General features: G+C 38.9%; 1 protein-coding gene across 1 annotated transcript; it reads right to left on the reverse strand.

Annotated features, from left to right (window-relative positions):
* Nucleotides 1-430: 430 nt before the first annotated feature.
* Nucleotides 431-12,216, reverse strand: stip1 (stress-induced phosphoprotein 1). Its single transcript, XM_084115734.1, has 14 exons — nucleotides 12,122-12,216; nucleotides 9,431-9,640; nucleotides 9,177-9,318; nucleotides 7,078-7,219; nucleotides 5,948-6,113; nucleotides 5,720-5,846; nucleotides 4,568-4,670; nucleotides 4,267-4,387; nucleotides 4,058-4,154; nucleotides 3,813-3,937; nucleotides 2,022-2,058; nucleotides 1,826-1,929; nucleotides 1,557-1,729; nucleotides 431-1,255 (listed from the first exon to the last, which is right to left on the reverse strand). The coding sequence occupies exons 1-14, from the start codon at nucleotides 12,137-12,139 to the stop codon at nucleotides 1,183-1,185; spliced, it is 1,638 nt and encodes a 545-aa protein (XP_083971860.1). The 5' UTR covers nucleotides 12,140-12,216; the 3' UTR covers nucleotides 431-1,182.
* Nucleotides 12,217-16,519: the final 4,303 nt, after the last annotated feature.

A 16,519-nucleotide genomic window follows, 5' to 3' on the forward strand; every position in this document is an offset into this window, starting at 1 on the left:
TGGCCTCATTTTTGAGGAATGGTTTTAGGAACATGATAAAGAGCTAAAAGTGTTGCCCTGGCCTCCAAATTATCCAGATCTAAATCCAGTTGAACATCTGTGGGATGTGCTGGTCCAACAAGTTCGATCCATGGCGGCTCCACCTCACAACCTACAGGACTTGAAGGATCTTCTGCTAACGTCTTGGTGCCAGACACCACAAACACCTTCAGGGGTCTTGTAGAGTCCATGCCTCTGCGGGTCAGTGCTGTTTTGGAGGACCAACAGCATATTACGCAGGTGGCCATAATGTTTTGGCTCATGTGTGTACTTTGTTCATATACTACGCACAATAATATGCATACTACAAAAATAGTGCAAGAAGTATGGTAGTGTACCATTCCAAATAAACACATTGAATGCATGTTGAGTTACACAAACATCACACAACTTCATAGATCCAGAACTTTATTAAACTGATGTTGCATTTCAATATGGTGATGCTGAAATCACAGTCAGTTAATCGATCGCAAAGTATGAACTGAAGCGAAACAGGTGGGAGGCGATTTAGCTTGAACAAGCCCTCTGAACTGTGAACCTCTCCCCCACAAATAGAAGTGCATTATATAATACAGTAATAGTGAAGCATTCAGATTCAGAGACAGACAGATTTCTAACAGGCCTACTATGTGTAAATTAATCACTGATGGCAAGCTAATGTCATATCGCTCCCCTCCCCTCTTCTCCTCCAAAGCAGGGAGAAAAAACATGTACAAAAATCATAAAGAGGACAGATTCAGAATGACATATCTGCATTTAAGCATTACGAAATTATACTCAAAACAAAAAAACAATGGCAAATATTGAGATGTAAAAAATAAATGCTTTTAATATGAAGGCTCAAAACCACTCTTTTAACACTCTGGCTAGATCTTTTCGTTCTGTAACACTGTAATGCCTGAAAACCAAGACTTGTACAACTGACACTAGTGAATGTAGTGCAGAGGAAAGATCATTGCATTTTCAATCCAATTAAGGCTTTTAAAAAAAAATACATTCCTATTGGGACGATTGGGAGGAGAAGGGTAAGGGTGCCTGTTAAATTTGATGAAGTAAATAATTTGGAATGCCGCCATCCTTCGTATTCTTCTGTTGTTGTTCTGTAGATGAAAAATGTCCTGGTTTTCTTCTGGTTTCCTTGGATCACCGAATAGCTATTAGCCCAACATCTATCAGTTTCTGAATTTTCTGAGCGATGACAGGGTTCTTTAGATGACTGGATGGACAGAAGAAATTGCAGAAGAAATAGGACTTAAAAAATTTGTACAAAAAAATAACTTAAATTATATTTGTGCAAATTCCACAAATTCAAGAACATCATGATTTGACAATTAAGTTTTCCCCCAAATTCTCAAGAGTAATGCTGGATTACTTTTCATGTTGCATACTTTGGTAAATAATTGAAAATTATGGTAGTATTGTTACAGTTCTACATTTAAATTTACAGCCCAAAAAAATCTAAATCGGTAACAAGCAAAGTTTCCTAGATTCAAGATTCAAATATTTGCTTTTCTTACTCGCTGAGGGCCTGTGGGTCTTTCTGCATCTGCTCTAAGATCATGCGCATGGCAGGATCACTCATGATCTGCTGCACCTCTGGGTCAGACATGGCCCTCCGCTTCACATCCTCTGGACTGTCATTACGTGTTGCATGGCTCATCATACAGCGTTGCAGACCCTCTGTGGCCTCCTGTAGTGACGGAGAAATATGATGTTAGCAGTGTAGGGCCATCTTCACCAGCACAATACTCCTAAAAATCTCAGAGATGCATTAGTTTTGCCATACCTTTGAGTTGGAATCGAGATCTAGAGCTTTCTGGTACACATCCATTGCTTTAGAGAAGTCCTTCATAGCCTCCAGTGCTGCTCCCTTGCGTGTGTAACCCTTAACTAAATAAAGTGAAAGTGGATAGTGTAAAGTTTTTTGCAGAAAACAATAACTTAGTCACAGGGTAGTAAAGCAAAAAATGTATAGCACTTACTGAAGTTAGGGTCCAGTTTGATGCACTCCTCACAGTCCTGATAAACAGACCAAGAGTTGATGGTTAAGAGACAGAATGGTAAAATAGTTAACAACTAGTCGATGATCTCATGTAGAAAACTAAACAAAAAAATTGTTTGTTTTTTTATTAAACAGTGGTTTACTGAACAAACTGTGTCTCTGTCTTTGTAATAATTAAAGGTTTCTTAAGGATAATTTCTTTTAATCTCTGCTAATGCTGTTAACTATATAGAGAGCCCTTACTTGCACATTACTATAATATTTGCGATTTATGTTTTTACTCCAATTTGTTAGCCTAGAAATCTAGACGCACCCTAGCGGCAGCACATTTTATTTTGCAGCCAGTGTCGTCTAGAAACTCTCCGTTGGCTTGCGACCTGGAAAAACCAATCTCTAGTCAGGCCAATCACATCGTGTATAGAGTCGGTGGGCGGGCTTAACATAATGACGGCAGAGTTGTGACGGTTCCGCGTGAATTCCCTGCTACTTGAAAACAAAGAAGAGCTGCTGATGCCGGCAAACAGCGGTCTTTCCAATCGGCTTTGGCCGCGACTCTGGAAGACTTGGAGTTGGCACTGAAGTCATTCTTAAAAAAGGAAGATGTGTTCGGAGTTTTGCCGACCGGATACGGCAAACGTTTAATCTATCGATTAGCTCCACTGGTGGGGAAAATGCTCTGGTTGGTTGTAGCGCTGTCCTATTGCGTGCAGAGGGAATTTGAAAGACAACCGTTCATCCCGATTCCCGCCCCTCGGATTGAGCCCTGCCAATGGTGTGTTCCCAGACCCAACATCTTGATGTGGGTCTGGCTAGTCAGGCTACCAATTTGTTGTTGAAATATAATAATTTACACACTGGCTGTCATTTTCATGACAGATATTTTAAACATGCATTAAATAATCAAGACATCACTAACAGGTTAAGTAAAATATAATAAAAATATAAGCTAATATAGTGCATATATTCAGCGAAAGCTGTCTCTAGAGAGCTGTTTAACTAATGTCTTTCCACTGCTGAAACACTGAGCGTTTACACGAGATAGATCACGTTTGACTAAGTTGTACTGTATCTTTCAACATACCTTCAGTTCATTCATGTTTATTAGCCACAGCCCTGCAGAGTTTAGCTTCAATCCTAATTAAACACACCTGATCAGCTAATCAAGTCTTTCAGGCTTATTTGAAAACTGCAGGTGAGTGTGTGTTGAAGCAGGGTTGGAACAAAACTCTGTAGGGATGTGGCCCTCCAGGAACTGAGTTTGACACCTGTGGGCTAGGGCCTGGCGGGCAGCGGGGGGCGCGTTCGGTACGCCATGATGAGAGTATCGCGATACGTACCGTGGTTTTTCGGTTCGGTTTGAATATCGTTACACCCCTGTTTTCTACCATTGAAATGTGGTGCTATGCGTGGTTTTAACTGTAGTTATCCTGATCCACAAATTTATGAGACCTAAAGTTTTATTTTAATAAGAGTAGAGTTCTAACTCGTACAGTCAGAATATTTAAATGACACTTTATAATTTTTTTTTTTTTTTTACAGATGTTACTATTTTCATTAATGAAAATAAATTTATATCCGCATCCCAACTAGCTCAAGCTACAGTCAACTAAAGCTACTGTCAAATGTTTCTAAGAGACAAAACATGTAATATTATTGATATTATATGTGTGGTGCTACTAAATCAGGTGCTGGTGCCATCATCTGTAGAAGTTAATGGCACCGGTGCCACTGCTCTTAAATGTTAGCCTGGAGCCCTGAGGTGTGACTGTACCTTAAGGGCCAGCTGGAACTCCAGTAGTTTGGTGTAGCAGGCAGCTCTGTTGCTGAAGAGTTTTGCATCATAAGGGTTTCTCTTGATGGCCTCGGAGTAATGTTTCATGGCTAAAGGATAGTCACCTTCAAAATACACACAAACACAACAATTTGAATCTTAACAATTACTATACATATCTTATTTTCAAAATCAGAATCTCCTGTGTGAGGTTACAGCAATGTGGATTTGGTTCATATACACACCTTTCTGGAAGGCATCATTGCCTTGGTTTTTCTCTTCCAGAGCCAAATCTGTATTGATATAGGCCTGCTTCTCCAGATCCTTCAAAAACTTCTCCGCCTGCAAGATTTCATCACTTTAATTTTGAGGTGAATTATGACTTCAGTGGACACCACAGTCTAACAGGAACAATATATTAGGATATCTGGATTTTTCAACAAATCACAATGACCTGTTGGCATTTCTTGAGGACGTCAGGTGTGCGGTGCTCTGTCAGACTCTTGTTAAAGAACTGGATCGCCTCTTTGTACTTCTCCTGCTTAAAATAGGAGTTACCAATCCTGGCATATGCCCTGCAAAAGGACAGGAAGAAAGATTTTGTACATGCTCTAAAGCAACCGAAGGTGAAAGTTTAAAGTTGACGTGTAAAGCGTTTACACTTCTAATGGAAATCAACAAAAGCATTAGACCATAATCACATTTAAATTAACATTTATTTTTCAGTTTTGTTCTAGTACAGAAAACTAACTTACTTGGCAACCTGTCTGTAGTCTTCTCGGTTCTCTCTGCCCACCTCAATGGCCTTCTCACAAAGCTCTCGGCACTTATCAAAATCCCCCTTTTCAAAATGTACAGCTGAGAGAGTGAAAACAAATCATTTGAATCAGAAGCATCCAGCAGTTGTGTGATTGTGAAGAGTAGTTAAAGTGGCTTCATCCTATTTAAGACTTAAAAAATAAACTCACCACCAAACCATTCATTTGCACACTTGAACCAAGGCTAAGTGGAAGGGCAAGAGCTAACAAACACAATAATGAGCATTTACAAAAAGGATGCATTCTTGTTCTGGTGCTATGCATCTCACTGTTGTTTTTAAGTGGTTAAATGGTTATACGGAGATATATATAAAGATTATATGACAGATGCCAGATCTTTTAATCATTATAACTGATCTCTGGCTAATTTGGTTCTTCAAATGAATTTGCAGATTTGATAAAAAAAATATCTTGTTAATTTGTCTGAGATTACTGTGTGTTCCTGTGTTCATTGGAAAGGGCAGATACATCGATACCCGAAACCACGAGCAGCAACGTAATGACATCATATTAAAAACAGAGCATAACACACCGAAAAACTTGAATTTCTGGACCGTTATAAGGAAACAGCTAAGCGACCAAACCGACATAAGTTATAATAGATAAATAAAATGTACGGTTGGTTACATGATTCTCACATATTTCCATTATTTCACAAAAGTACAGAGTATTTACAGATTTTATTACATTTAAATTTAGTTTCAGTTGCAGGGTTGTTCCTGCATTAAAAATATTTTGACGGCTGCCAAAAATAATCTTTGTACCCGCCAAAGATTTACTTGATCATTTAATGCAGGGGTCACCAAACTCGGTCCTGGAGGGCCGCTGTCCTGCAGAGTTTAGCTCCAACCCCAATTAAACACACCTGAACCAGCTAATCAAGGTCTCAATAGGCATACTAGAAACTTTCAGGCAGGTGTGTTGGACCTGGCTGGAGCTAAACTCTGCAGGACAGCGGCCCTCCAGGACCGAGTTTGGTGACCCCTGTTTTAATGTGATCCAAAGCTAGCTTGCTATTGCTAGCCTCTACTAAACTGCACACCCTAGCTTCAACCACTGCACCACATATCTAATATGTAGAATTCTTACCTGCTTGGTTTGACAGGTAGGTCATGTTGGTGGGATCGTGCTTTACAGCTTCTTCATAGTGCTTCAGTGCAGTATCAAAATCTTTCTTCTTATATGCAGCGTTTCCCAGCTCCTTCTCCTTCACAGCCTGGTCAGGGTTAGGGTCAGACACAGGCATTAAACCACTTCAGTCAGAGCACTACATGTACAGTGATGCTACACCAAACCATGTGCTTTGGCAAAGAGTACCATTCTCTTGTTCTCTGGCAGGTCTTCCTCTTTAGCAGGGGGCGGAGCTGTCTCTTTGGGTTTAGGAGGAGGGGGCGGAGTCGGTTCGTCGTCTTCATCCATGCCAGACAGATCCAGCCCCAGCAGCACTGAGAGAGTGGTCATCACACGAGGGTCCTGCAGTTTACTACAGTAAAGAAAAAAAAAGGAAACAACTAGAGATTACAACAAATTCTTAGAATATGCTAGAAAAGGCATACTTCTCACATTTATTGGAAAATACGGCATGTACAGAGTATAACAATTTACTATATACCCAGATACCCCTAATATTTGCCAAAATGTGCAGTACATGGGGTCAGTGTGTGGGATATTGTATCCCATAATGCAATATATGGTCAACCACTATACAAGAGACCTTCGTTTAGCATTGCACATTATTTTGTGATAATGACCAGATAATGCTGGGGCCACACCACAAGATATTCAGGCCGATTTCTCCCCTTCTAACAATCCTAAATGTAGTCCCGATTATTTTATTTGTTCTACAGATTTATCAGATTTTCCTGTGGTGTGATGTGAGTAAAGAGTGACTGAACCTGCTCGGAAAACATCGGAGCCGCCCCGATCTCGAATCATAAATATTTAACATGTTGAATATTTACGATCAGAAAATCAGAAAAACTCTGTTGATTGTCAGGTGGAACGAAACGATACCCAATCAGAAAGTGAGCTGTGTGAAATGGATATGGACATCAGAGATAGAGGATCAGCATGTCGATTTGTGGCAATGTTCAGTCAAAAGCAATCCAAACACTATCATAGCAATTTCTTCCTGCCTACAGTCCGAAATGTTTATTCTGAAGTCTCGATTTTGAGATTTTGTGAGATTTCCCATTTTCACAGTCGGGACTCTGGTTGAAAATCTCTTCATGTGTGGTGCGTTGTCTTCTTCACATCGCGGCACACCACACACTCTTGGAGCAAAACTGTTCAATCTAGGATTATCTGTCCTCATGTTCGTGGTCTCTCACATTTTTAAAATCTTATAAGATTTGAAATATCTTTTGGTGTGGCCCCAGCATAACTGTACATTCTGCTAAGACAGACGCAGAGAAAGCGAGCAGCGGAAAGGTACAAAGAGCACCTACGTGCCAAGCTCTGAGGGCTTGTTCCTGAGCTGCTCCAGCAACTCCCTGTAGCTGGGGTCAGACAGCAGCGCTCGGGTTCGAGAGTCACCCTCCAGCTTTTCATATAAGTTGGGAATGGAAAATGGGTTCATCATCTTCTTCTCTGAAAAGTGCATGAGATCATTAGTCACAGTAAATCTGAGGATTTATCCATCTGTTTCTTGCCATGCTCCACCACAAATGCTACAAATAACCATTTAATCTTAGAAAAAAAAAAGGTACTAAAAAAGACCTAGTGGAAACGAGGTGGAAACCTACTAGGCTTTTCTTTTTTTACCCAAAGAGGCTTAAGAGGCTTAAAGTACACCAGTTTCAAAGGTATATGTGCTTTAAGGCTTATTCAGACTGAGAGTGAATATTTTGACTTGAACAAGACAAAAAAAAAATTTAGTTAGTAGAGCTGTGAATCTTTGGGTAGACAGTGAATTGATTCGATTCGCGATTCATAGGTTTTCGATTCGAGAACGATTTTTGCAAATTCAGAACGATTCGATTTGAGACGATTCACCTTAAAATTCGATGCGATTCAATTAATTCGATTCTGCGTTTTTTAGATGCATTTATAGGATTATTTAAATGTGTCCCGCAATATGTCTTAGTCAGGGTGTGAATTACACAGCGGCCTTCAGGGGGTCAGAGAGTAGGGGCAAAAAAACTTTTTTGGTGGCCAATATGATCAAGTCTTATTTTACAATAGGAGTCATTTTAAATATCAGTGAAATTTCACAATTATCGATACTTCAGCAAAAACTAATACTAGGTTAACTAATGTAAGAAAAAGGTCCTAAAATAATTAACATAAGACAAGTAAACTGTCAGCAATACAATAAAACAAAGAAACTAATTACAAATTAAATAAACAAACAGTGTTTTAAGTTTTTCAGGAAGTTGTACTAACAGTGGTATTCAGATAAATAATACCCTACAACAAAAAATGGAATAATCAAATGCAAATGAACACTGCATTGTCTTGCATGGTACTGTGCACATTAAATATAGATTAATCCTCATTAAACCTACTTAAGTTATTCAGACAAGATAAGAGAGAGATTTTCTTTTGCTAATTGTTTGACTATCATTAATGAGAGACTGCAGGAGGTATATTAGGCTGCTGTCACTTTAAATGCACAGATCCAATATACTGTTAAAAATGCGTTTTTAGTCAACTGTGTACGTTTACTTAAAGGAATAGTTCACTTAAAAATAAAAATTCTGTCATCCTTTATTCACCCTCAAGTTGTTTCAAACCTGTATGAATTTCTTTCTTCTGCTGAACACAAAGGTTATTTTGAAGAATAAGATATTTTGAAGAATGTCGGTAACCAGACAGTTGAATGGACCCCATTGACTTCCATAGTAGAAAAAAAACTTTAAAAAAAAAAAACTATGGAAGTCAATGGGGTCCATTCAACTGTTTGGTTACTGACATTCTTCAAAATATATATTTTTTGTGTTCAGCAGAAGAAAGAAATTGAAACAACTTGTGGGTGAGTAAATTATGACAGAATTTTCATTTTTAAGTGAACTATTCCTTTAAGACATTTAACCCAATGTATTTACGCAAATACTCCCCAAAAAGGCATTTTGACATTTTTCCGAAGCCAATATCTCTCATCCGCGTTAGGCTACGACTTGGAGCACGCATACAGAAAGCCACCTAGACCCTGTGCCTATTTTGCGGCTTAATGCTCAGTTTAATAACAGTTTAATATCAAACACGTCCTGTAGTTTAGCAACAGTAGACTGCATTTTACAACACTTTTAGGGAGGAACGAAAGCACACCGCTGTTAAGGAAAGTGCGCTGGACGGAATGAGGCAGCGGCACAATAATCGATTTAACCTGATTATCTTGTTTTCATAATGGTTGGAAGTCAAAATCGTAAATCAATTTTGATTAAATCGCACTGCCCTAGGTACCGGTCCTGCAGAACAGGCGCTAACGTCACATTAAATGTAAAATAAATTTTGGCAGCCAGCAAAATATTTTCAATGCAGGAAAAACTCTGGCTTTTTGGCAGTTCTTCTAAAATGATGCCAAAAGAATAAAAACATTATTTACCTGCTAACCGTGCTTCCATGTTCTGAAGTCCCTCCTTGAGCTGCTGATTGGACGGCTCTTGACGTAACCCCTCCTGATAGGTCGCTTTGGCATCCTCTAGTCGCCCAAGAAACTCCAAAGCAGCAGCTTTTCTCGAGTAACCCTTAAAAAAGACAGAATACAACATATGGAAAATTAAGAATGGCTCTGGGAGAAGAAGAAGAAGAAGAGAACTAAAGTAGAAATAGACCAAAAAAACCCCCACAACAACTCACCTTGCCCCAGTCCGGCTTGATCTTTATGGTTTGGCAGGCATCTTTCAGGGCATTGTCATAATCACCCTTCTTGGCATAGGCGGCGGAGCGGTTGCTGAAGAGGACGTGATTGGAAGGGTCTAAGGCCAGGGCCTCTGTGTAGCACTTAACCGCCTCCTCAACATTTCCTGCGCTCAGCGCTTTGTTACCTTGATCTTTCAGTTGTGATACCTAGGGACAAGGATGGATAAAAAGTAAACATTTACATTTTAATCAAGTTTTTTTTAATACGTCAGGATAAGAACAGCAGCGACATTTAGCACTTAATTTAACTAGAAACATGCAAGCAGCACCAGCTGTGCTCAAGTTGCAACTTATGCAATACTAAGTTTTGCAACATTTTACTTAGTTGAAATGTAACACTAAATAACTGATTCTGGTTAAACTGATTAAATAACAACTAAATGATTATGGAAGCCTCTGATATAAAATAGCAGGTTGACTGAATTGCATCAATAAGCACTTATTTCAACTGCCAAACTTGATTTGTAGAAACATGATAATGTTGGCATTTACATGTTAAGAGAGCACTTTTACTTTGTTACTTTTACTATAAGTGTGAATGTAAAAAAAAAAAAAAAAAATCATAATCAATGTCACTTCTTGTTTTTGTATCAGTATTTCTTTACTAATCCTTGTCAACTTCAAGTACAGTTTCTGGATGTTATTTACATATAATACTTAAGTAGTATTTAACTGAGGCAAAAGTATCAAGGATAAACTGAAAACAATTCTGGGGTAATTCATTGAAGGTAAACATGTTATGCAAATATGCATTACTTTACGGAGAGCTCACGACCTGTGTTCTGTCTTAAAGTCAGCATGAAACAGAAGTTTTTTATTCACTATTGTAATGTATAGGCCTTATGTAGCCCGGCCACTTTTCAGCACTGCACTCCTTGTGTTCAGTCTTCGGGTTTGTATTTCCACAGCATGAAGGTAAGATTTTACAGATTTATGAATGAACCGCTCGTTTTAAAATCTGACATTTTCATCACTACTGACATTTGTTATGCCATCCGCTTCAAACTTTGCAATGCTCATGATAACTTTTGTAAACTCTTCAATTAAATCCGCTTCACCAGATAATTACTCTTTGACAGCAATGCCATGAAAATATATAGAGCTACCACAAAAACGGAAGTTCAAAGACAAAATTCTAAAGACAGCTGCGCTCTTGTTTCTCTGGTGCATAAAGTCTGTATATGAGTGAAATTGCCTGAGGACAAAAATGTAGGGCGGGACTTGATTTTATCCATCGGGAATTGATTGGATTGATGTAATTTGCTATTGGTCAAACTCATGTGAGTGACAGGTAAATAGTGCAACATTTCATAAAATAAATAAGAATTGTCAAGTTTGATTTTATGGTGACTTTAAAAACAAATGGTGCAACCAAATAAAGTACAGAGTTAGTTACAAACTAAGACTCTAGTGTGAACTTGTTAACGGCTGGAGCAACCCTACCTAAGAGTGTGTTGGTTTTTAAACGACCTAAACTATGTTGTTTTAAATGGAAGCTCAGAGAAACAGTGAACTGTGTGAGATGACACATTCTGTGTGTTCAGGAGTGCAGCATCTGTTGTTGAAATCTGATATAAAACGACAGTAACAGCTGAGGCAATTCTCCCACTTTGCAACACTTCTCTCTTTTTGGCTTTAATTATTTAATAGGGACCAATAAGAATTGCATAATACCAAGTGAATGAAAAAAGACCCTATGGGAAAACCGGCCTTTTTTCTTCTTTTTTTTTACAATTCTTAAAGGGATAGTTCACCCAAAAATGAAAATTGTCCTCAGTTGTTCCAAACCTGTATGAGTTTCTTCGTTCTGCTGAACGCAAATATATTTTAAAGAATTTTGATAACCAGAAAGTTGACAGCTCCCAATAACTTGGAAGTCAATGGGTGACCAACATTCTTCAAAATATCTTATTTTGTGTTCAGCAGAAGAAATAATTCATACAGGTTTCGAACAACTTGAGGGTGAGTAAATGATAGCAGAATTTTCATTTTGAGGTGAACTGTCCCTTTAATTAAAACGAGTTGTTTTTAATGTGCTTAGTGTTTAGACACTATCTTATTATTAGACATGTCCCATTATTGTAACGTTTGACGAATTATGGAGACTTCACAATGCTATACATATTTCTAACTTTGATTGGAATGCCATTTAATATCATTTAAAAGAAAAGATAAGAAACGCCATCAATTTAGTCTTAGCACGAGTAAGTTAACTGAATGAAATGACGTTCCGCCCTTCACACACACACAGAAGTCTCTAGATCTGACATGAGCTTATGCTAACTTGCTAACTGATGGAGGAGATCGACCAGATGAATAAAACCGCATTATTCACACAGAACAGATCTGTATTTATAATGATCGACTGCTTTAAGATAACCATTGCAGAAGAATCGTTCGCAGAGGTCGCAGGTTAAAGCACAGCGTGACACATCCAGCTGCTAACGCGTTGTTAGCCAACTAGCCATTACTATCATTGATGCGGTGTATATTGAGCTACACTGAGTACGTCTTTAAAATAAGCAAAACACTTATAACATTTTTACCAGTTTATTTTGCACAATGATTTAAAAAGTCACGATTTTCTTCATAATATATAATACAGGCTGTTCTATACAAGTTACTTACTTTCTCCATAGTGGGCATGAGGTTCCAGAATCTACCAAGACACTAGCGTCGCTCCGCCTCTCTGCCTATTATCAATGTAGCCGGGAGATGGGTTGCCAGGTATTGTAGTTTAACCCCATCAGTTTTATGCGTTTTATGTAATGTCTCATGATGCACATAATAATTGAAAGTAAATTACATTATGCAAACTATTCGTTGGCACACATTCTTACTTATTGTGATTTGTGCATTAATTCATATTTATATTACATAAAAGATTAAATTTGAATTATGAAGCAAAATCAGTCTCCAGAAAGTTCTGGCACATATGTACGAATCGATGCGGAATGCTTGGCAACCGAATGAAAGAGACATTTGAGAAGTAGAAATTAAGAGTGTTACTTTTCTAACCGTAGTAGCAGCGAAGCCGTCTCTGATTGGATTAACGGTTGATTATTGAAGATACGAGCACTGAGGTTGATGAGAAAAGTAATGCTGAATGTTCCCGAGCTGTTCTAGAATTCTCTTCGTTTCTATATCCTCCTGAGACACAGAAAAAGAAATACAGAGCATAAGAAACACATAGAGAAAATAATAATAATTCATAATTCATATATTAAAAATGTGTTTTATTCATATGTTATGCTATGCCATCTGTAGTGGACACCAGGACTTTTTACAACAAAGTTGTAAAAAACACGAGATGATATGTATTATTGGCAAAAACAATGGGATTTTTTTTTTTTTTTCATTCAACAAAACATTTTTAGGTTTCGGGATTTAAAAAAAAAAAAAAAACTTTGTATAAAGATGATTCTCAACTATGTTATGAAAGATATAACTGAATTAAATGATATACAATTTTACTTTATGCATCATGTGGGTAAAATGGAAATAAATGGGTAGTCCTATTCAATACAATGTATCATTCTGAACACTGTTTCTAATTTGCATATTAATGTGTTCTTGGGGCAACGTGTAATGGAAAAAAAGTGTAATAATGGGAGGCAATAATATATAATATTTGATAGGAATATTGATAGATAATTACGATTAATGACGATTGCTAGAGATTGCGGTGTTTAGTTAGTAGGGATTACCTGAACACTGCACATACACACACATGTGGGTTTTCATGTTTTATATGGACCTTCTATAGACATAATGATTTTTTTTATACTGTACAAACTGTGTATTCTATACCCTAACTCTAACCCTACCCCTAAACAACCTTCACAGAAAGATTTCTGCACTTTTACATTTTAAAAAAAGCATCACATAATATGATTTATAAGCAGTTTTCTCATGGGGACCAAAAAATGTGGGGACATTTTGTCTCAGTAACATAGGGAATACCTCATCCCCCCTCCCCTACACACACACACACACACACACACACACACACACACACACACACACACACACACACACACACACACCTATTAGTGTGGATAATTAAAGAGCAGCTTTCATTCACAGGCACTTCACACAGTTTCATCAGTTTCAGCACTGCATACTCAGGCAGTAATCAATACAGTGGAATCAGTCTGTCTACACTATACTCAGTGTCTGTCTATACTATACTCAGTGTCTGTCTACACTACTTAGTGCCTGTCTACACTATACTCAGTGTCTGTCTACACTATACTCAGTGTCTGTCTATACTATACTCAGTGTCTGTCTACACTACTTAGTGCCTGTCTACACTATACTCAGTGCCTGTCTACACTATACTCAGTGTCTGTCTACACTATACTCAGTGTCTGTCTACACTATACCCAGTGCCTGTCTACACTATACTCAGTGCCTGTCTACACTATACTCAGTGTCTGTCTACACTATACTCAGTGTCTGTCTACACTATACTCAGTGTCTGTCTACACTATACTCAGTGTCTGTCTACACTATACTCAGTGCCTGTCTACACTATACTCAGTGCCTGTCTACACTATACTCAGTGTCTGTCTACACTATACTCAGTGTCTGTCTACACTATACTCAGTGTCTGTCGTCTGTCTACACTATACTCAGTGCCTGTCTACACTATACTCAGTGTCTGTCTACACTATACTCAGTGTCTGTCTACACTATACTCAGTGCCTGTCTACACTATACTCAGTGTCTGTCTACACTATACTCAGTGTCTGTCTACACTATACTCAGTGTCTGTCTACACTACTTAGTGCCTGTCTACACTATACTCAGTGCCTGTCTACACTATACTCAGTGTCTGTCTACACTATACTCAGTGCCTGTCTACACTATACTCAGTGTCTGTCTACACTATACTCAGTGCCTGTCTACACTATACTCAGTGCCTGTCTACACTATACTCAGTGCCTGTCTACACTATACTCAGTGTCTGTCTACACTATACTCAGTGTCTGTCTACACTATACTCAGTGTCTGTCTACACTATACTCAGTGTCTGTCTACACTATACTCAGTGTCTGTCTACACTATACTCAGTGTCTGTCTACACTATACTCAGTGTCTGTCTACACTATACTCAGTGCCTGTCTACACTCAGTGTCTGTCTACACTATACTCAGTGTCAGTGCCTGTCTACACTATACTCAGTGCCTGTCTACACTATACTCAGTGTCTGTCTACACTATACTCAGTGCCTGTCTACACTCAGTGTCTGTCTACACTATACTCAGTGTCAGTGCCTGTCTACACTATACTCAGTGTCAGTGCCTGTCTACACTATACTCAGTGTCTGTCTACACTATACTCAGTGTCTGTCTACACTATACTCAGTGTCTGTCTACACTATACTCAGTGTCTGTCTACACTATACTCAGTGCCTGTCTACACTCAGTGTCTGTCTACACTATACTCAGTGTCAGTGCCTGTCTACACTATACTCAGTGCCTGTCTACACCATACTCAGTGTCTGTCTACACTATACTCAGTGTCTGTCTACACTATACTCAGTGCCTGTCTACACTATACTCAGTGTCTGTCAACACTATACTCAGTGTCTGTCTACACTATACTCAGTGTCTGTCTACACTATACTCAGTGTCTGTCTACACTATACTCAGTGTCTGTCTACACTACTCAGTGTCAGTGCCTGTCTACACTATACTCAGTGCCTGTCTACACTATACTCAGTGTCTGTCTACACTATACTCAGTGTCTGTCTACACTATACTCAGTGTCTGTCTACACTATACTCAGTGTCTGTCTACACTATACTATACTCAGTGTCTGTCTACACTATACTCAGTGTCTGTCTACACTATACTCAGTGCCTGTCTACACTCAGTGTCTGTCTACACTATACTCAGTGTCAGTGCCTGTCTACACTATACTCAGTGCCTGTCTACACTATACTCAGTGCCTGTCTACACTATACTCAGTGCCTGTCTTGTCTACACTATACTCAGTGTCTGTCAACACTATACTCAGTGTCAGTGCCTGTCTACACTATACTCAGTGCCTGTCTTGTCTACACTATACTCAGTGTCTGTCAACACTATACTCAGTGTCTGTCTACACTATACTATACTCAGTGTCTGTCTACACTATACTCAGTGTCTGTCTACACTATACTCAGTGCCTGTCTACACTATACTCAGTGTCTGTCTACACTATACTATACTCAGTGTCTGTCTACACTATACTCAGTGTCTGTCTACACTATACTCAGTGCCTGTCTACACTCAGTGTCTGTCTACACTATACTCAGTGTCAGTGCCTGTCTACACTATACTCAGTGCCTGTCTACACTCAGTGTCTGTCTACACTATACTCAGTGCCTGTCTTGTCTACACTATACTCAGTGTCTGTCAACACTATACTCAGTGTCTGTCTACACTATACTATAATCAGTGTCTGTCTACACTATACTATACTCAGTGTCTGTCTACACTATACTCAGTGTCTGTCTACACTATACTCAGTGTCTGTCTACACTATACTCAGTGTCTGTCTACACTATACTATACTCAGTGTCTGTCTACACTATACTCAGTGTCTGTCTACACTATACTCAGTGCCTGTCTACACTCAGTGTCTGTCTACACTATACTCAGTGTCAGTGCCTGTCTACACTATACTCAGTGCCTGTCTACACTATACTCAGTGTCTGTCAACACTATACTCAGTGTCTGTCAACACATTGTGTCTGTCTGACCTCCTGCCTGTTTGTCTCCCATAAACTTGGATTTCTTTGGATTCTGACTTCAGGATTACCCACCAGAAGCTCTGGAGTTGACTTTGGTGTGACAATCTCTCTTTCACAAAGAAACTTGGGTGCAGTAATCAAATTGACCCTTTGCAGGGAGTTTGATTGACAGGTGATCTGACCAATCATAATCCGCCATCCAACATCCGGTCAACATGGTGAGGCATGAGAGTGGCGTGGCTTGTAGGACATAGCAACAGTAACTATAGCGGGCGGGTCTTTGC

The sequence above is a fragment of the Abramis brama genome (assembly GCF_963993115.1).
Source record: "Abramis brama genome assembly, chromosome: 5".
In the NCBI taxonomy this organism is placed as follows: domain Eukaryota; kingdom Metazoa; phylum Chordata; class Actinopteri; order Cypriniformes; family Leuciscidae; genus Abramis; species Abramis brama.

What these genes read in the sequence shown, in the direction of transcription:
- stip1 (XM_084115734.1), bottom strand. An exon ending in CAATGATGCCTTCCAGAAAG is followed by an intron (nt 3,938 to 4,057) that starts GTGTGTATATGA and finishes TGTATTTTGAAG; the next exon opens with GTGACTATCCTTTAGCCATG. An exon ending in ATCTCGATTCCAACTCAAAG is followed by an intron (nt 1,730 to 1,825) that starts GTATGGCAAAAC and finishes CCGTCACTACAG; the next exon opens with GAGGCCACAGAGGGTCTGCA.